Source organism: Onychomys torridus, chromosome 6, assembly GCF_903995425.1.
Source record: "Onychomys torridus chromosome 6, mOncTor1.1, whole genome shotgun sequence".
NCBI lineage: Eukaryota > Metazoa > Chordata > Mammalia > Rodentia > Cricetidae > Onychomys > Onychomys torridus.
Window position 1 is genome coordinate 34,339,899 of NC_050448.1, and position 21,514 is coordinate 34,361,412.

The 21,514-nt window shown below is 46.7% G+C and overlaps 1 protein-coding gene across 1 annotated transcript; it reads right to left on the reverse strand.

Annotated features, from left to right (window-relative positions):
* Positions 1–7,697: 7,697 nt before the first annotated feature.
* On the reverse strand, positions 7,698–16,896 carry Ccna1 (cyclin A1). The gene is made up of 9 exons (XM_036191315.1): positions 16,848–16,896; positions 15,888–16,073; positions 12,546–12,786; positions 12,233–12,357; positions 11,449–11,672; positions 10,185–10,389; positions 9,121–9,234; positions 7,868–8,001; positions 7,698–7,782 (listed from the first exon to the last, which is right to left on the reverse strand). Exons 2-9 carry the CDS (start codon positions 16,050–16,052, stop codon positions 7,698–7,700), a joined length of 1,293 nt encoding a protein of 430 aa, XP_036047208.1. The 5' UTR covers positions 16,053–16,073; positions 16,848–16,896.
* Between the last annotated feature and the right edge of the window lie 4,618 nt (positions 16,897–21,514).

The following is a 21,514-nucleotide window of genomic DNA, read 5'->3' on the forward strand; positions in this document are numbered from 1 at the left end:
GTGTGTTTATGCATGCACATGCATGTGTGTGAGTGCATGTGTAAACCACAGCACACATGTGGAGGTCAGAAGACAACATCAGATGTCTATCTTGTTTGAGAGAGGGTATCTTGTTTGCTGTGGTGTGCACCAGGTTAGCTGGCCTTCAAGCTTGCTCCTGTTTCCTCCTCCATATAGAAGGTCTAGGGTTACCCACTCTGCCAAGTTCATATTTCCACGGAATCCACGGGAATAGGGACTTAGGTCTTCACACTTGCACACAGCCCTTTACCAACAGAGCCATCTCCCCAGTCTTCTGTCCACTTGTTTTAAATTTTAAAAATTCCCCCACAGAATTGGATAAATCACAGATCATTGGTTTCCATGGAGTGAGCTGCATATCTGGCAGAGCTCAGAATTTTCATCATACCACATTCTGTAGTTTTATAATATGTTCTAAGAAATAAGTCATTAGCATGCCTTTTATTCATAAAGTAATGTTCAGTTCAGAAGAGATTAATCTCGAGAAGTAAATCATTTGAAAAGTGTTATCAAGATATGCCACAAACAGCAAAGATGGATCAAGTAATTGAGAATTGTAGGTACTGATCAAATTTATCCTTCATGACAAGACACCGTCAAAGATGTAATCCTTATAAACCTTTAGACCTCTTTTCCCCCTGTGGAGCATAGGGCTGACTTACATCTCCCAGTTCCTGCCCCATGAGAACTGTGTGTGGATTCCTAAAGAAAGCTGGTCATGTGGAGACAAGAGCTCCCTCCCTAACATAAGCTGGAGATATAATGTCCTGAGACATCTTTAATGCAGTGAATTACAGAGATCTGGGGATGGCTAATGGAACAGTTTCCCCAAACACAGTCAGTACCCCACACCAGCGGCCAAAATGGAGTGAGCTCCTAGTTTCATGTTCATGGATCTTTAGGAAAAATAAAACCTGGGTGTACAAAGAAAGGCTGGACTGGGATCTCCTGCATGTCCTTCCCAGGTTCAATCTGCCTAAGAACAGCTGCTGAAGCACAGACACTGAGAGCAGCAATCAATCAATGGGGCCTCCTGAAACTGAGAAGCTTCTGTAGGCAAAGGACGTGGTCAGTAAGACAAAATGACAGCCTACAGAATGGGGAAAGATCTTCACCAACCCCACATCTGACAGAGGGCTGACCTCCAAAATATATAAAGAATTAAAAAAGGTAGACATCAAAATACTGAACAATCCAATCAAAAAATGGGCTATTGAGCTTAACAGAGAATTCCCAAAAGAAGAATCTCAAATGGCTGAATGACATTTAAGGAATTGCTCAACATCCTTAGCAGGGAAATGCAAATCAAAAGGACTCTGAGATACCATCTGACACCTGTCAGAATGACTAAGATTAAAAAAATACTGAAGACAGCTTATGTTGGAGAAGATGTGAAGCAAGGGGAACACTCCTCCACTGTTGTTGGGAATGCAAACTTGTACAGCCACTCTGGAAATCATATGGCGGTTTCTCAGAAAATTGGGAATAAGTCTTCCTCAAGATGCAGAGATACCACTCCTGGGCAATATACCAAAGGAATGCTCAATCTTACCACAAGGACACATGCTCAACTATGTTCATATCAGCATTATTCATAATAGCAAGAACCTGGAAGCAACCTAGATGCCCCTCAGCTGAAGAATGGATAAAGAAAATGTGGCACATATATACAATGGAGTACTATTCAGCAGAGAAAAACAATGACATCATGAGGTTTGCAGGCAAATGGATGGATCTAGAAAATATCATCCTGAGTGAGGTAACCCAGACTCAGAAGGACAAACATGGTATGCACTCACTCATAAGTAGATACTAGATGTAAGGCAAAGGTTAGCCAGACTACAACCCACAGCTCCAGAGAAGCTAGCTAACAAGAAGGACATATAGATAGCCCAGAAAAGGAGAAATAGATGAGATCTACATGAGCAAAGTGGGAGTGGGGTGGGGGGTGGGGTAATGGAGGGCAAAGAATGGGAGATGAGAACAAAGAAATGGGAGGTTTGAGCTGGAACAGGGACAGAGTGGGAGAGCAAGGAAAGAGATACCATGATAAATGAAGACATCATGGAAATAGGAAGAGGCAGGGTGCTGGGGAAGTTCTCAGGAATCCACAAGGATAACCCCACCTTGGACTACTGGCAATGGTTGAGAGGGTGCCTGGACTTGTCTACTCTGGTGACCAGACTAGTGAACACCCTAACTGTCATCATAGTGCCTTCATCCAGTGACTGATGGAAGCAGATGCAGAGATCCACAGCCAGGCAACAGGCTGAACTCCAGGAATCCAATCGATGAGAGAGAGGAGGGATTCTGTGGGCAGGGAACATTGAGATCATGATGAGAAAACATGCAAAGATGAACAGCCACACTAGTGGAAACCCATGAACTGTGGACTAATAGCTGTGGAGCCCCCATAGGACTGGACTAGGCCCTCTGAATATGGGAGACAGTTGTTTAGCTTGAACTGTTTGGGAGGCCCCCAGGCAAGGGGATGGGGATCTGTCTCTGGTGCATAGGCAGGCTTGTTGGAGACCAGTGCCTAGGGTGTGACACCTTGCACAGCCTTGGTGCAGGGGGGAGGGGCTTGGACCTGCCTCAGCTGAGTGTGCCAGGCTCTACTGACTCCCCATGGGAGACCTTGACTTGGGAAATGTGGAGATGGGGAATGGGTTAGGGGGAGAGACTGGGGGTGGGAAGAGGGAAGAGAGGGAGATCTGTGGTTGGTATGTAAAGTGAATAGAAAATTTCTTAATAATAAAAAAATTTTAAAAAAAGGAACAGCTACTGAGAATTGCTATTACTGTGGCGGAGTGGGAGACGGTGGGAGTATGACATGCACACTCAGTTCTGTAAGCTGCTGAATGAACGCTATTCTCTTTGCATTTGCAGACTGAGCCAAGGACCTAAGATCCTTTCCAGTAGGGTTGAGTTTAGATGAGCTCAGGTTGTGCCTGCTCCCTCCTCTCAGCACCTGGTCCAGACGTTTTCACAGGTGATCTCCAGTTTAGGTTGATCCCGGGCAGCCATGGAGCTCACGGGGGCATTTATCTTTTATTCTTGCGTCCAATTCTGGCCTGAGTTGCTTGCAGAAGGGAAAGTGTGCCCGAAGACAGTATTGCTGCTGGTCCTTACAAAACAAAGCCTTCCACTGGGATTTGAATGTGAATGTACAACCTACTGTCTCCAGTACCTGGATCTGGGCTTGGTGGTCAAGCCCAGACTCACTGCCCTCTAAGACTTAGGTTCTCTGTAACCTTACAAATACCCTTTCAATTACAAGGTGTCCTCCATGACACAGAGGCAGGGGCAATGTGTTACACGTGTGTCCAACAGAAGGTTCCCTCCTGGGAATGGAGGTTTTGGTATTCTCTGTCTCCATTTTCTTACTAACATGGGAGGAAAGATCAGCTTGGTCTTTGAATGCAAGGAGGGATGTGAATGACTTGTTCCTACAGGCTGTGCTTGATATTTCAGAAAAATTGCAGCTGATGTGAGTACTAGACACGGATGAAACCACAGGCAAAACAGCCGGTAACTGCTGTTCTGACAGCAATAGAGTAGCTTTCTCTTCATTAGTTAGCAAACAATTTGGTACAGATAATAAACAGCAATTTGATGGGTATAAGCAACCCATGGGCATGTTTAGCCGAAGACCAGGCAGAATCAATGGAAGACAGTTATGGAGATGAGTGCAGTGTGAGCCTGCACTGACACCCACCTGGGCCAGTGCCTGGAACCATGGGTCCAGCTGGTTCAGTTACCTGCCTTGGAAAAGTTTAACTCATGAGGGACATTCTATCCATAGACTCTGTTTTGACTCAGTTTCCAAAGGCCTCTTGGTCACTTACCCTGGCCTCCACATATGCTTTTCCCTCTGACCTCTCTCTGTCACTAATCTGGCTAGCTGGGCATTGACTATTCTGTTTCTCAGAATCACTTGTCAAGCCTAGCAGTCGTTACAAAATACATAGTAGAAACTTACCCCTCACTGCCCAAGTTCATTTATACCCTTCAAGATAGAGAAAAAATACTGTCAGAATGAAAGCCTATCTTAGAGACCTACTGTGGTGGTTTGAACAAGAATGGCCTCCATAGGCTCATAGAGTTGAATGCTTAGTCACCAGGGAGTGGAACTCTTTGATAGGATTAGAAGGATCAGGAGGTGTGGCCTTGTTGGAGGAAGTGTGTCACTGGGGGTGGGCTTTGGGGTTTTGAAAACCCAAGTCAGGTCCAATTTCTTCCTCCCTTCCCCTACAGATCAGGATGTAGAACTCTCAGCTACCTCTCCAGCACCCTGTCTGCCTGCATGCTGCCATGCTCCTCACCATGATGATAATGGACTGACCTCTGAAACTGTAAGCCAGCCCCAAGTCATGGTGTCTCTTCACAGCAATAGAAACCCTAACTGAGACACCTGTTATCTCATACACAGTGCTCTCCCTGGAGCCAAGATGCTACATAGGCTCACAGCTCTGGGTCCTAAGGAGTGCCTCTGTACCCCTGGTACCCTGCCTCACAGTCAGGACACATGGAGCAGAAAGCCTGTGGGTGGCATTGGCTGGGGCATGCTTTAGCCAAAGAGTGTGCACTTGAGTTCTGTAGTTTCATGCAAAACACATGGAGGGCAGAAGTGTGCTAGAAAAGAATCCATGTGGGTAACCCATCCCATCTTGGACTTAACTCATGATAAATGCCCAAACAAATGTGGCTCCCGTCGTTCTTCCAGGAGGTCATGCCCAACTTCCTTAAGTAAGGGTGTGTCTGTCTGGAATGACAGACCAGAAAGCCTGGAGAGGCAGACAGAGGCATCATTGTCACACCCTCAGCCCTGCCCAGAGCAGTCTCCTAGGCTGCAAATAGTGGACAGTGTTGGATAGATGAAAGCATGGAGAAAACACACAAGAACAGAAAAATCACATTTGTCAACCATAGAACTATGCTCTATACTCATGTGATTACACACAATCATAAGATTCTACTATTTGACTCCGATTGTTTCAAAAATAATTCCCACCAAAGTTACTGAACAGGATGAGTGACCATCAGTAGGCATTCAACTTTAAAGATGTATCGTGGTTTCCTTTGTATGAAGACAATCCATGCAAGGACCTCATCAACACAGAACTCAATAAATAAGAAGTCTGGTATAGCAGGTTTGCAGATAACTGCTGCTCACACACAAGCTGGGTAGGAGGCACACAGGTGACAGCTCTCCTGCTATTTTTAAATAAAGTATTTCGGGTACAGGACAGAGAAATAAGAAAGGGAAGTTAGAGCCGAGGGCCCGTTCTTTGCAGTCAGTGGGTGTGTGCAGGAATAGAAATGTGGTGTGTATAAACTGCTGACAGCAAAGAGTAAGGGTATGTCTTCAGACCTCTGTGTCCTGCAGTGTGGCTTTGTGTCCTACAGTCAAAATATGGATTTTGTGTCCATATTTAGAAAAAGAATATCCTTTGCAGAATGATTCAAAGTGAAGGCCCTATTTCTGAAAGAACCCTTCTACTTGAAGCAAAGCATCCTAAAGCAAGAATGTGCCAGTAAAGAAAATCTGCTGCGCTTGGATCTACATGGTGTCTCAATGTTACTGTGTCCAGCTCCAGCTCAGGACACACACACACACTACAGGGAGGAAGCAGCCAGGAGTGCAAACAGGTAGAGTTGAAAGAAACAGTCCCTGGAGGAGTACCTCGAGTTTTCAATCCTGAAAGGGGCAGACACAGCAAAAGTCAGAATCAGCTGCCATTGCCATCTCCCACTGCCCCACAGAGGAGGGCAATGTGCTGGTCACATTTCACGTGGCTGGGAAATTCAGCGTCTATCCACAGAGAAGGGAGAACAGCCATGTCAAAACTAGGCAATGAGATTAATGGGCCCTTTGTACAGAGACTTTAATTCTGGCGCAGGACCTGCCTCTGAGACTATGTCCTAAATATCAAAATGCTTTAGGACATGTTGTTTTCCTTGTCGAAACTTGAAAGGGTGACCCCTTGGGAGTGACTACCCCTTTCAGTGGCTTGTAGACACCACAAAAGCCTTCACAAAATGCCTGATGTGGTGTCTTTATTCTTTGACAGTTTTATATATCTATCTAATGTGTTTGGTTCATTTTGTGGCTATATTTTTGGATATAAAATTTCACTAGTGCTTAAGAATCTGTAGAATTTGTAGAATTTCATGAACTCCAATTTTTTCCAAAACCTTTCTGACCCTAATCTTTCCTCTATAAATAGTATCTTAAAAGTATATTATTCCTGTATTTTCATCTATACTACCTTCTGGAGTGAGCCCTGGAGATGGCCCAGAGACAGGCTTCTCCTCAGAGCAGGGGCACACAGTCCAGAAGACTCATGTGTATCCCCAAACCCACTGGTCTATAGCACCAGTTTTAAAGTTCATTCAGTCTCTAGCAAGCTCCACACAACCTTGAGACCACATTCATTTTCCTTTTTCTCCTTGTCTCAGGGAGAAAGACTGATCCTGTGTCTCCCTTTCTCTTCCCTAGTCTTGAATCTCATCTGTGTAGTCCTGAGAAGCAGCCTCTGGGAACTGTGCAATCCCAGCAATGCGAAGTGCAATAGTTACCCTTGACTGTCAACCTGGTTAGATTGAGGTCGGGAAAGCACACTTCTGGGTGTGTCCAAATGTGGGCAGCAGCCGGTAAGAGGCTAGAGCTCAGAGGGAATAAAACAGGAAAGTAAAGGAGCCAGCTGGCAGAATTCATTCATTTTCATCCTCATCTGCCCCACCCCCCACCCGCAGCAAAGTTTAGGATGGATTTCTCCCAAGGGAAATATAGAGGTGTTGGATTCATTATCCAAAAGTGTCATTTGGTGCTGCAGTTTGCTTTTTCTATCTCCCAAAGTATCATCTATGATTGAAATTCATGCCTGGGGCTTACTGGAGTCCAAGATGAGGAGACATGATGGCAGCCCTTCACAAAAGGGCGTGATACCCCTGGGTGAGATTGGATCGTGTATTGTGCTGCTCCCAAAAGATACTTGAACCCAAGAGATTCTTGGCTGTCTGCTGCCCAAGGGTAGAGGGAAGCTAGGACGTACAGCAGCAACTCGGGACCCATCACGGTCCATCTCAGCTGGCTCTTCCTCTTCTTTCACCTGTCTACAGAGCCTCATCGGCCAAGAAAGGCTTGGCTGCCTCAAAGCACGTAATCACGGAAGCATGTGCTGCTTATACAACAAGTGTGGAATAATGTGGAAACAGCCCACGACATACACGTGTACAGCTCACAACTAAGAGACCAGGCGTGAGTGTCAGCTGCGCCAGCTAGTAAGCAGGCCTAACACATGGCTACACAGCAAGTTGTTTATTCTTTTAAAATGCTTGTCTATGTCTATATAAATTACAAACTACTAAAGTCTAAGAGAACCTAACATTTACACGGTCAAGATGTCGTCTACAACTGACGTTAGTTGGCCCAAGCCGCAGAAACCTGTGACAACTCAGAACCAGCCTGCTGATGTGGCTCTTGTGTCCTGGCGGTGCTTCAGCTCTGCCGCTCACTGCAGAGGAAGCACTACAGGCGGTTCCAGGAGGGACACGTGCAGGTACCTGAAAGGAGAGCGTGGCAAGGTCAGCCCAGAGCCAAGGATGCCGGTCAGGCTGTCGAAAGCCTCCAGTCGTCTTCGTCGTCAGGGTCAGAAGGCAGCCAGCTAACTCTAACTGCCAAATGCTGACAGACGGTGAACCTGGACCTTCCTAAATTCCCTTTCTTGATTTAGTGAGCAATCTCGTTTTTCCAGCCTAACGGGAGATAGAATTTACTCTGTTCTTAGTTCTGACTCCACAACAGCCCAGAAAGCCGGGAAGGGGGGGGGGGACAACTTACTTTGAAGTCTTGTACTTCTCCCTGATGGCTTGCTGAGGACGATGGGGTACACTGAGGCATGCTTTATGCAGCTCACTCAGGCAAGGCACGATCTCACTTAAGGAGTAGCCCGTAAATGCGGCAAGGGTTTCTGGCTAGTTGAAACAAGGGGAAAATTTGGTTCCACGTGACTTTATGAGAGGTTAGACACCTGAACATACTGATTAGGAAGTGAAGGGAGTTGAGGCCTCTCTGAGTGTGCTCACACATCTAAAAGCGTCTCTAACCTCTTTACAAACCGGAGGCTAGTAACAGAACAGCCAAGTTTGCTCCGGTCTATAGCTGCAACCCTCAGGGTGGGGCAGACCACTCTTGTTCCTTCGTGGGTGGGACTTCCACTGGCCCTTACGTAATTTACATAGAATATGAGAGAGTCCTAGTCAACAGATGACCCCTGTGGGGAGGAGAGGACTGACCTCCTGAAAGTTCTCCCTGACCTCTCTCTCTCTCTCTCTCTCTCTCTCTCTCTCTCTCTCTCTCTCTCTCTCTCTCTCTCTTTCAGCTTATCTCCCTCCCTCCCTACCCCCTCTCTCTCTCACACACACTAATTTATTTTTTTAAATATTTATTTAGTAGCATATGAAATAAAAGTAGATACCTCACTTCTTTTAGCACTCCAGAGAGAATTCAGAACAAAAATGTAGGGGTCTGTTTCTGATCTCGCCACCTTCTGAGGTGAGAAATACTAACAGCCATGTTCTCTGAGAGCTTCTAACAGGCTGTCCTTAGTAAGAACTTGGAGTTTGCTGTTACAGAAGATGAATGCTCATAATGTTTATTTTATTGAGATGCTCTCCCTGTGTGGCCCTGACTGGCCTTGAACTCACAATCCTCCTGCCTCCATCTCAAAGGTGCTTGGTATTATAAGTGTTCACCACCTCAACTGCCTAGGATCAACTTTTGATTGATATGGTCAATGGCTAAACCCTTGAGGGCCCTCTGTGCATATTGGTGGGCAGAGATTTCCAGGCCTTTCTTGACATCTCCTTGATGATATGCTTTCTCTGCTTCCCACAGAGCAAAGCCATGGAGTCAGAGCCATGACAACTGGTCTGGAATACTCAGAAACTAGCTGTGGTCTGAGGCCTGTTGTCTTGGCAACCAGCTATCATGAAACTAACTTGTTTTTGTAAGAGGTGTGCCCATTCTGAACCTTGAAGAGATTCTGTATGAGGCGTGAAGTTATCCCACCTGGGAGGAAGAAAGAACATTACCCAGAAGTGCCTGTTCACAATATAGTTTGCCAGGCAGTAAGCTGCTGCAGCTACCAATGAAGGAAGATATTTCAAGAATGGATCGGCTTCGAGAAGGCTCAGTTCTGCAACATACTAAGCACAAGAGAGAGAAAGTCAGTAGAGCCGGGAATTTGTGCAAGGACAAATCTGACTAAAATTGTCACTAAACCTGGAATTGCCAGAGTCATCAATCGGTGCCTTATTTACATTCCACCAGAACCTAGTGATGAGCCCAGAACCCAAGCCAGGCCTATTTTCTAGCTTAGTACTTGCTCTGACTGCCCTTCCACAGATTAACGTTTGTGTAGTGGTGATGTTCCAATCCTCTGGCTCACCCACATGGTATAGATGATAGGTTAGTTTTCTCTCCTTAGACTAGGAGATGAGGCTTTATGGTGGTCAGATAAGGGAGTGTTAACCTTGCACCTAGATTAGGAAGAGCTGTCAGTCAGAAGATAAAGACATGGCACATTACAGCTAGTAATTATTAGGAGAGCTGATAGAGTTCTCAAGCCCCAGCAATGCCACTGGGGAAGACATGTCAGAAGAAGAATGCTGGGGAGCCCATGTGGTCATCCTTATTACTCTTTGCATAGCACTATATATCACAGATATCCTATGCCAAGTGACTGGCAAGCTCCTTGGCCAAACCAGAATGTTAATAATTTCAACTAACTGTCTCTAAGTCAAAAAGGCTGCAAACTCCACAGTGCTTCAGTACTTAATAGTTAGAATAAGATTCAAACAAAACTCAGCCACATTCACTCAGCTCCCAAATTAAAAGACACTGCTTGCCTATTGTCTGTATTACTCAAGGGAGCAGTTACCAAGCTTGAATATCTTCAGTACTTGGGAGAGTTGGGTGAATGTGGCCTGCCAAACGTCAACAGTAATGTCTTGGGAGCAGCTATCATGTTCTTAAAGTTAATTGCTTTTCATCTCTATGGAGGTGGAAAGCTGGGAGGCAGAAGCGGAGGGCGGCCAAGAGAAGTGGTTGTTCAGCCTCCTCAGCACCAGATGTCCCTGGAAGTCCCATGGCATACCTTGGCCAGGTTCTCAGTTCTGATGCACACTCCTTGCCGCCTTAAGTACTGAAGGAGGAACTGGTTGGTAGTGGGAACAGTCAAGTCAAATGCTAGAACCTTCAGTAGCAGATGCTCCATCCTCAGGAGCTGTCGCTTTGTGTATGTGTCATCAGTGATGTAGACAAACTCGTCCACGTCGGGCGGGTATATCTCTTCATATTTCCTGGGGAAAGTAAAGAATCACCAGGGAGAAAGTTGGGAGCACACAGTGCTAGTTCCCGTCCTCTTGGATGGCCTTACACTCCCATTGCCACAGAACTGTCACAGAGCTGTGTGGGGCTATAAACATACTGGGAGCTTTTTCTCAGCCCAAGAGAGTATTACAAGAACATGTTACACTAACTGCTGGGAGTCCTGGCGGGTTGGGACCTGGGAAACAGAGTGAGTCTAAAAGACAGAAACTTCAGCTGGTGGATCTCTGTTGATTGAATAGATATCGAGTCACTTTATGATAAAGAATGTTAGTATTAAACTCAGCAACAGAAAAAAATAATCCCATAGCTCTGCGTTTGCTTGTTTGTTTGAAGATCATATTCAGCTTCATTAATAAGCAAATCATGCTGAAGAGTCAAGAGAAAAATAACGATATAATTTCATTATTCTCATTCTTTCCTTCTGCATTTGTTCTGCTTTCTTGAAGGGAAATGAGAGCCTGTGTTTTGTTTTGTTTTTAGCACATGAACAATCCGAGGGAGGTCAGAAGAGTAGAAACTACCATTCAGCGCAGATCACTTAAGCCTGTTTAGCCACAACCCAGCTCTCCTTCTCCACTCAACGAGGTGTCGTTAGGGGTCACTGACCGGGACAGAAACCAGGTAAACCATTCACTCACTGAACGAAATGAATGAGCTGTGTTACTACTCAGTGCTGTTTGCCAGATCAGTACCATAGCGCTTATGAAACCAAAACCTCCCCAAAGAGGACTTTCGCTCTCACCAAAATTCAGCCAAGAGACTACAGTGCGGAACAGCCAAGTTAGATCTTGAGCTGGTGGCTGTGCCAATCATGATAGTGAACCCCTTTCTACAAGTTTCTAACATCTGAACTGAAGAGTGAGCATGTGGGCAAGACTCATTCCCTCAGTTAATCTGCAAAGATTATGGTCTCTTATCAAAAAGAGTATGAATCATTTTCATTGCAAGCATTACATTCCTTCAATAAACGGAGGGGGATAAAGTATTTCAACGACGGGTGGCATTTCACCAGCTGAGAGAATACTTACGAAGCCAGGAGAACAGCTGCTGTCCCGACAAGCTGCAATTTCCCTCTCAGAACAGACATGCAGGAAAGAAACCTGTCCAGGAAGTTGACAGCCAAGTACAGGGTCTCTGTGCGAAGTTTATACTCTTCCCCGACCTCCACCAGCCAGTCCACCAGGATGGCGCGCATGCCCTCCGTGATGTCCGGCTGCTTCCTCATGTAGTGAGCCTTGGGTCTGTGTCTTACCTGGTGGAGGAAAGAGTGTGGTTCTTCAAATGGGTGCACTAGCAAAGACACCACTCCCTAGTATTCCTATTTTGTAAAGAAATTTCAGGAACCGAGACCAGACCAGGAGGACTCTGATTCCCAGGCAAAAATAAATAAATAAATAAACATAAAATTAAAAAAATCTTTATCACACAATAAGGAAATGTGAGGTCTGGTTTTGTCATGTATGATATAAAGCGTGAGGAAATAATATAATGATATAAAGCATAAGCTGATATAAGGCAGGAGGGAAAATATTGTGTGTGTGATTCCTGTGTACTTAACACAAATACTTTAAACCATATAGAGAACATGTATGTATTTGATACTCGGCATTATGACATCAGGTTGGATGTCCCTTAGCCTAAGTACTTGGGCTCAGACTCTGTTCCTTCTTCCTTCCTTTCTTTTCTTTTATAGATTTCTTATGTTTTAAAGATCTCATATTGGTTCTGTTTGCTAGTGGCCATGGCCAAGAGCTGGCAATATGAAGAAAGAGCTTAGTGTCTAGAGATTGAACCCAAGTTTAGGAAACTCACTTCAGCTTCTCGCAGATAACGATGAATCTCTTCAGCATATTCCGTGACATTAATCACATCTGAGCCAAAATCTGTCGCTTCCTCTGACTGGGCATGGGCATTGGAGTCGACCAGCATTGGAGAAACTGCAGAGTGTGACATGGTCATGTAAGTAATTTCATTAGAGGCTTATCATAGCCACTCACCCACACAGGAAGCTGGGAACACTGCCATGACTTCGTTTCTCTGTCGCCAGCTGCTGTGAGCATGCTAGCTGCTGTCGGCAGAGGCCTGTGAGCATGGGGCACTGGCAGCCCTAGGGGAGTGGGGTTACCTGTGTTGAAATCCAGCAGGAAGTGGAGGTCTGACTTGAGCATGCTTGTGTCTACTTCATACACATCTTCAAATACTATCCCCTCTCTCGCTGGGCAGCTGTCCCCCTGTTCAGGCTCATCCATGTAGATATCAAATCCATGCTTGGCTGGCTCATTGACCCCATGGTCAGGGAGCACTTTCTTTCCAGCCCCAGGGAAGACATTTTCTGATCCAGAAAAACATCTGATTGTTGTGATCTCCTTCAAAACAAAACAAAACAAAAAAACAGTTACATCTCTTGTTGGTCACCATCCACTGTGAACAATGTGAGCCAATGTCACTCAAACCAGCAGCTTGGGAAAGTCAGAGCAAATTCTAAGTAGAAATAGCTAAGCTGGCCATCTAATTCCAAACACTGAATCTCTGAAAAAATGACTTCCCTTCTCATTTTGTTTACATTTGTCCAATGGGAAGAGTTCTGTTTAAAATTCACCATCTCCTTACATATGTGCTAAAGAGAATTCATGACTATAGAAACAAGAAGAGCTGCCACTCACCTAAAAATCTGATTCTTTATGATATTCGAGAGGAAAATTGCAAAGTGCCCTTTACATTTAGAGCATTACGCTATTTCACAGGAACTCAGTATCACCCTCGGTCCTCAGTTATTTCGTCTCTCTAGCCCTCTGCTTAAAGACCCAGCTTTGTATTACAGGTGCCAATAAGCTTCCATTTGCTGCCCAGTTATTCAGGAAAACCATTGTGACTTTGGAACTCTGTGCTACTAAATGCTTGAAAATGGTATGAAAATATTTTTGTATAGCAACATCTTTACTCTTTGGGTATTTTCTCAAATCATTTCTTTTTTTAAATTCTTACAGTGAGAACAACAGGAACAATCAATGGTGGCCCTGTCATAGTGAACCCCCGTAACCAGTGGCCTAAGGGGAGTCGGGCGTGGAAGCCAGGGCAGGCCTAGGAACTAGATTTCTAGTTCTGTAGATGCCGACACCATTAACTGTGAACATTTTGCTTGTACTTAATCTGCGAATGTTTTGCTTGTACTTAATCTTGGTACTTATTGTTGGATAGCATTTCCCAGGTCATAAGTCACTCCACAAATTTACTTTCCATTTTGTTTAGTAAGGAAAACAATTTCTAATAAAATGTTAGGGAAAAAAATCTCAAAAATCAAGGTACAACAGCTGTGACTCATGTTACTGCTGGGTTTGAGTTCTGCTGTGTGTGTGTGTGTGTGTGTGTGTGTGTGTGTGTGTGTGTGTGTGTGTATGACCAACAAGAGACTGAGGAGAGACAATATGTAGCATAACACATCTAGAAAGAGCACTGTTCCCCCAAGCTGATCAAGAAAAAATTATTTCAAAGAAGGAGGAATGGCTACTTATGTGAAAGGTGTCAATATATCAAGGAAGAAAAAAAACCAAGTGAGAGAAGACCCCGAAACAGAAGCATCTGGTCAATAAACCCACTAGGCTTGCCTGGCCAGACTCATCACTCTTCAAGACACAAGGAATACCACCGAGAAGGTGTCATCCCACACTGTCACCTTGGTGGAATATTCATACTGCTGAGATCGTTTCCAAGAAATCTTGCTATAACTAGGACAGTAGCGGCACAGGGCTAGCTGTGCGGCTGAATGTGTGTGCAGATGGGAAGTGATCACCACACATCTGTCCATGTCTGGGTTTGATCCAGAGGAAAGAGAAATTGGAGAAAGAGAAGAGGTATGGAGAGGTACCTTGAGAGCCAGGAGACCATGCATGAGATGCTGCACACAGGTTCAAGACCTGGACACATCAGTCACAGAACAGGATGAGAAGGGCACAGGGGAGCAGGAAGCATTCTAGCTACTGGCCTAAAGTGAGCAGACATGTAATTGTAGTCCCAGGGAGAATGAGGAAGGAGGGTCCTGAATTTGAGGTCATTTAGAGCTGCATAACAGGTCAAAGCCAGCTTGGGCTAGACTCTGCCTACTGCCTGGAGTGGGAAGAGAGAGTGAAGGTTCTGGCCCTGGCATTCTTTTGGGAAAGCAGGGTACAGTCATCTTATTCCTTATTCTGAAGGAGCAGAAGCTATGGAAGATTAGGCAACAAGATGGCACCAGGGGTCAAGACACTTGCTACCAAGCCCCATGACCCGAGTTCAAACCCTGAAGGAGAGGAGTGTCCAAACTTGTCCTCCAACCTCCAGATGAATGCTGTGGCTTGCATGCTTACAGACACACATTATACTTGAACACATGTACATACATAGTAATGAGGGAATTAAATTGTTTTAAAATAAAATGCAAACAAAAAACAACAAACAAAGAAAAGAATGGAGAAACAGGCAGGAGGTGGGTTTCTAAGGACGGTGTAGGGGAGTAGAGTGTAGAGGAGGCACCGAGCAGTGACTCCAGGGGGCACAAGAGCTGAGCGTGAATGTCAAGCGTAGACACCACTTCCAATTTATAAATTCAGGTCTCAGACTGTAAGCTTACAGAAGGGACATGCCTAAGCAAGTTCTGTTAAAACCGTTTTCACTCAGCCTGACCCAGAGCATTAAGAGGCTCATTTGGGAGATCCCCACTATCAACAGATCCAATCCTACTAAAGAGCAGAGGACTTGAAGAGGCAGCAGATGAGGGGGCTCTGAATGAGCCTCTAGTAACCTGTGGGAGGGGCAGAAGCATCTCTAACCCCCCCCCTAAAACCCACCCACCTGCTGGACGAGACTCTTGTGACCATTGGGTTCCACAGACTTGTAATACAGAACTGAGGCATCCTTATGAGGGTTTATTCTAATAACAGGCTTGTTTTCTATCTCAAAATTCACTGTGGCAGGTTCAAATCTCTCCTCTACATTTAAGTGTCTGAATTTGTTTAGTCTTCAGTAGCTGATGCTACGGTCAGTTGACAACAGATAAGTAGCATCTCAGTGCCCGTTGTCTGTAGTGGTAGAGATGTCTGCTCTGGATGCAACCTGTCTATTATAAAGTAAACTAGTGTATCCTGGTACATACACTGTCTCCATTGCATGCAGCACCAGCCTCCTTGATTGATTTCTGGTGGCCTGGCTCATACTGCACACCTTTCCTGCCCAGATGTTCTCCAGTACTACAGTCTGGTGTAACCGCATCTCCTTCCTGAATAACCCTTAAGTCACTTAACATATGCTTAACCCAAAGAATCCCTAAGATTATTTCCTTGATATTGGGGAGAACACACACACACACACACACACACACACACACACACACGCACGCACGCACGCACGCACGCACGCACGCACGCACGCACACGCACACTGCCAGGGGCAGGCCTTCTCCGCAGCATCTTTCCTTGTGCTCCTGGGTCATTACCTGGCCACAGGTCCTCCTGTACTGCTTATTTTCAGTCAACACCCCTAGCACGGTTCTCTGCGGGGGATCCTGGCCGAGCTGAGCTCGAGTGAGCATCTGACAAGCCTCAGGACCTTGGCCCACTGGAGGCAGAGCGACTCCACTCTTGGAACTGTGGCGACGCATCGCCTAGCAAGCCACAACCTGCTGCTATCCAGGAAAGAGAAGGAGACACAGTTAGTCAACCCTCTCAACCTGGGAATCCAAGAATGCAGGGAACTCTGGAAGGAAGAATACCGACCGGAGTCACCACCAATTTCTCAGTTTCCCAACAAACATTAAGGTCAGTGTTCCCTAGCAAGTGACAGCCTCAGGCATCAGAGCAACCAACTCAGAACCAAACAATGGTTGAAAAGGCTTTAATCTGACCCCAGGCTGAAAGTTGCAGTGAGAGAAGAGAGAGCCTGCCCAAACTCCACGTCGGGATTCTCAGCCCACATTGATTTGCGGGGAGCGGGGGTTGTTGGCACGGGAGAAGCTAAGTCTAGGATCCCTGATTTTTCTCCCCACCTTCCCTGACCTCGGACTAAATCCAGGATCTCTCTGGCTGCGAACAAGTGATTCTCCTTCCCAAGTGACAAACAGGTGCTTCTCTCACCAGAGGAAGGCCCCCAAACCTGTTTGGGAACCCCAGCCGGCCCTGATTCTCAGGTTCTTCTCCGTCTGAGTTGATTAGCAAGCGCACCCGGGGCGGGGCGGGGCGGGCGGGGCCTGGCGCGGAGGGAGGGGACCCGGAGTGGAGAGATTCCAGGGGCGCCGGCTCCAGCGGCTAAGGCTGCGGCGCTCGCCACTGAGCACTTTCGACCCAGCCGCGTCTGTTGAATCAGCCAATCAGAGACCAGCCCGGGCCCCTCCCAGCGGCTTCCATGCCAACCGCGACCGGCGTGCGCCTAGGTCCTTATCGCCCTGGCGACCGCTCACCTGCAGCGCCGCCGGCTGATGCTCGGCCCCCGGGGCGCTACCGGGCGCGGTTAACCGCGCAGCCCCGGGCTCCTGAGCCACAAAGCTGGGCGTGCCGGGAGCACCGCGCTGCACGTCGCCACTCGCGCCCCTCTGGCCGGCGTCCGCAGGGAGGGCGGACGGCGGCCTGCCCACGGTGGCCACCCTGGAAAGGACTGTTCCCCAGGAGCCGGTTCCCCCAACAGCTACGAACCCCTCCCGCCAACGTCTCCTGCGCGGCCTGCTCCCGAGAACCCTGGCTCGGGAGAGCGACGCGGGGCCCTCGGGCTGCGGCCGCGGCGCCCTCCAGATCGGCCCGAGGGCGCGGCTCGCTCTCCTTCCCCACCTCCTTCTCCAAGGCGCCTGCCCCGGGGGCTCCAGGCCCTGGGCGGCTATGGACTGGGCCACATCTCTACGCATCAGGATGGCCAGGCGCCCCAAGTGTGGCAAGGAGAGCTGGGAGAGATTTGGGGGCTATAGGGTAACTCCTGGTGCCCCAGGTAACCGGGAGAGATCTTCCCTGTGGGCACCCAGTGGCCCCGGGAAGAGGAAGGAACGCGGAGAGGTGCTGGGGCTTGGGTATTGAGGGGGCACAAGGACAGATTCCGAGCTGGGGTCATTGGGCCAGTGACCTGGCCATGTGTGAAGGGAAAGTCCCAGGACTGGGGGTAGGGGTGGGGCCACAACCACAAAGAGAGGTCTGAGCATTAAGGCAGTTCTTGAATCTTGGAAACTCTGGCACCTGCAGAGGCGTCAGGCAACCAGCAAACTGAGTTACATAATTGGTTAGCTTTTTAATGAATGTATACACACACCTACGTGTGTACAGGATATAAACATATATCAGGATATCTGTATGTGTGCGTGTACACATATACATCCTGATCCTGCTTTTCCTTAAAAACAAAAATCCGCCCCTGAACTCTCAAAGCAGACCCAAAGACCATTCAAACTTTAAGCAAAGGTCATCAGCCTTCCTAAGTATAGTAATTGATGTGTTCACCAGAGAAAGGGTTAGCCGATGGGAACTGTCTCAATCAAAGTAGATCCCAGGAAAAGTGTGGACTCAAGTGAAGATGACTTTGCAAAGGATTCCAGCAATCCTCACAGAAATGCAAAAATTCTTTGTTCAGTATGACAGTAATTCCTATACGTTGTTGCATCCTCTAGTTCCTGTGCCTTTGAATATGAAGACAACATACTGGATCCAGAAACGTCTTGACTGCTGGGACAGATGTTCCAAAGCCAGCCAGGGCCAAAGGAGTTGCTTTGCAAGGTGCTCTGCTTGGTGAAGGCAAACATCCTCTGTGACTTCCTGGAAATCTTCCAGAAAGCAAAATCACTGTTGTAATTCCTGGGGCGGCTGAAGGTTGCAGCTAACTCCCTCTGAAGCCTGGCAGCAAGTCCTAACAAGAGGCAGGGTGGCTTGGGAGGGAACAAGATTTGTTCTGGAGGCTTGAACGTTCTGTGTCCTTTTTGATCTGATGCCAAACACTGAGGGAGGTTGGTTCTGGGAGCCTTCTTTTCAATCCACTCAATTCCTAGGACTGGAGCTTGAGAATCTAGTCAGAACCTACAGACAAGTCTATGGTCGTTAGGCTGTCTTCACATAGACAGATGAGAGATGATGTTGGGGAGGGGAGATCGCCGAGATACTGGGGGAGATTGAACACGACCTAAAATTTATTGAAATCCTCAAAGAATGAGTGAAAAAGAAAATAATTGAAAGAATGAAATGGGTCCTCAGATAAAATATGCCTTTTGTTTTAAAATCACTCTTTTGAGTAGCTGATCAAGCCTTAATTCTTCAAGCCTTAATTCAAACACAATTTTAGCATTATGTTAATACTCCTTTCCTCTCCACGCACTTTGCCATGCTTAACAAAGGACATGATTTTGTATTTTCTGATTTCTTTCTGTGCTGTTTCAGTTTCCCACAAAATTAGAATCCTCTGGCCATATTTTAAACTAACCAGGTGAACTGATTGTGTGTGTCAAACAGAAAAACCAAATGCTTGGTAGCTTATACAATACTTAAAGTTTGATTGTGTGAACTCTTTTCTAGGGAGTCGTGAGCAAGTCAGCTTACCCCAGGTAGAGCTCCAATGGCAGACCAGTGTAGCTGGGTGAGACAGTGAGTTTATTCATCTGCTTTACAGGGCCGTGAGTGATCCCCAACCAGCCACATCATTGAACTGTCACTCCAGCCTGGAAGATGACATCCTGCCAGCTACCCAGATGGAGTCCCCTCGATGATGATCCATCCCTTCTTCACAGCTCTGTAAATGTTCCGGTCTGTGGGGTGAACTAAGTCCAATTAGAGAGTAGTTAGTTGTACCCGTAACAGTGAGGGCATTTCCAGGAAGTGCTAACTGAGGGAAGAAGACCCCCACACACATAGGTGGACCCTTCCAGAAGTTAGCCCAGATACAAAGAAGTCCCAAGAGGCTAGAGAGATGGTTCATTGGGTAAAGGGGCTTACCCATAAGCTTGACCAGCCTGAGCTGGATTCCTGGGAACCACGTGGACACTTTGGCCTCCACAAGCTGGAACACACACACAGTACATAAGAAATGTAAAAACCCCAGGAGGAAGCAGGCCTGCCAGACTGGCTTCCAGATGATGACCTGTGTGTTTCCCCCATTGCTGCTCCTGCCGTTGCTGGGCTTTCCTCCCTACATCAGGACCCAGCTCCCTGGACCTAATGTGGACTGAAAAGCAGTGATTTTGCAGGATTCTTCCAGGCCTGCAGTGTGGGGGTGGAACTGTGGAGGCATCCAGCTTCGTGGACAGAGCAGGGTTCTCCACTCTCGGGGTGCAGGGAGCCTCTGTTGGATGTCTCAGCCCTACTATGTAAGCCATTCTAGTAAACTCCTTTTATAATATATATCCATTCTGTTTGTCCTGTTCCTCTGTAGGGAATGCCTGTAGCAAGATTAGCACTAGAACTCAAATAGCTCTGAAAATCCTCCATGCTTTACATGCTTTGTGCATTTAGTAATATGGGAAGAACAAAGAGGTATTTAATTACAAATACCACTTTATTTGATTTCTATGGCATTTAGCACTATTTAAATACTAACTATAACCTCTTTATCTTGCAAAGCAATAGGTTTCATCCTGGCAGTTTCACAGTAAGTTCTTTTTGTCGGTCTTTTGGCCTCCTCTTCCCTCCTCTCTCCATAGTTCCCCATTTCGTCTTTTGCTTCTCCACCGAAGAAGCCTCCTTTCTCTGTCCATGTCACACGTATTCTCTCTCTGCTCCCTCAAAAACTTTTCTCATCCTTTTTATCCCCCTTTTGTCTCTAAGGGAGAGATTTTATTTTTTCATGTGTGAGCGTTTTGCCTGCATGTATTGTATCTGTATCTGTGTACCCAGTGCATGCCTGATGCCCACAGAGGTCAAAAGAGGTCATCAAACCCACTAGGTTACAGGCAGTTGTGAGCCATCACGTGGGTGTTGGGAATAAAACTTGGGGCCTCTAGAATACTATCCAATGCTCTTAACCACTGAGCCATCTCTCCTCCCCTCCCTCAAGTACACACACACACACGCACGCACGCACGCACGCACACACACACACACACACACACACACACACACACATTCACATACAAGGGAGAATTGCAATGTTTTTCTGAGTCTATGTTGCCTCACTTGGATTTCCAGATCCACCCTTTTTTCTAATTTCTCTTTTCAAACAGATAAATCAAATCCAGATGTGGTGCCACATTCCCATTATTCATTCACCGGTTGATGGACACATAGGCTGACTCATTTCCCTCCTTGAACAGAGCCGCAGTGAACTGGGAGCTTCTCCGTGCTGGGCTGTAGAGCCCTTCGGGTATACAACCAGGATCACGATAGCTGAGTCACATGGTAACTGGATTTTCAGTTTGTTCTCATACACCTCCATCCTGATTTCCATGGTGGCTGCACCACTTACGAACCCACCAGCACTGAATAAGAGTCTCCTCTCCACAAACCCACAACTGCATGTGTTGTCATTTGTTTCCTGGGTAACAGCCACTTTACCTGAGGTAAGATCCAGTCTCTCAAAGAGTTTTAATTTGCATTTCTCTGGTAGTGAAGGATGTTCTGCTGGTCACATTTGGTAACTACATACAAACTAGAAACCTGGAAAGAGGAAACCTCAACCGAGGTGTTTCCTCTATCAAATTGGCCTGTGGGCACATCTGTGTGGCATTTTCTTGAAGCTAGTTGATGGTAGCGGGCTCAGCCCACTGGGCAGTACTACCCCAGACACGTGGTCCTGGGAAGTATAATAAAGGTAGCTGACTCTAAGCCTGGGAGCAAGCCTGCAAGTAGCTTTACTCCATGGCCTCTGCTTCACTCCCTGCCTCCATGTTCCTGCCCTGACTTTGCTCAGTGATGAACCATGACATGGAAGTATAAGATATAATAAACCCTTTCCTTCCGAAGCTGGATTTGGTGGGTGTTTGATCACAGTCACAGAAGGCCAACCAGGACACAAATTGGTACCAGAGAGTGGGATCTTTCTATGACAGGTCTGACCTTATTGTTTTGAGGATTGCAGGGAGCTTTCAGAGGTTTTGTCTTGAAAAGCCATAGGGTGCTCTCAGCTTCTCCAAGTCTGTGGGAGTTTGGAAAATAATGCTGAGGGAAC

Excerpts from the sequence above, each read along its gene's own strand:
- Ccna1 (XM_036191315.1), bottom strand. The coding sequence starts at position 16,052 with ATGCGTCGCCACAGTTCCAAGAGTGGAGTCGCTCTGCCTCCAGTGGGC. Across the intron at positions 12,787-15,887 it reads ACAGGAGGACCTGTGGCCAG|GAGATCACAACAATCAGATG; the intron begins GTAATGACCCAG and ends TTTGTTTTGAAG. Across the intron at positions 9,235-10,184 it reads GAACTGAGAACCTGGCCAAG|TATGTTGCAGAACTGAGCCT; the intron begins GTATGCCATGGG and ends TCTTGTGCTTAG.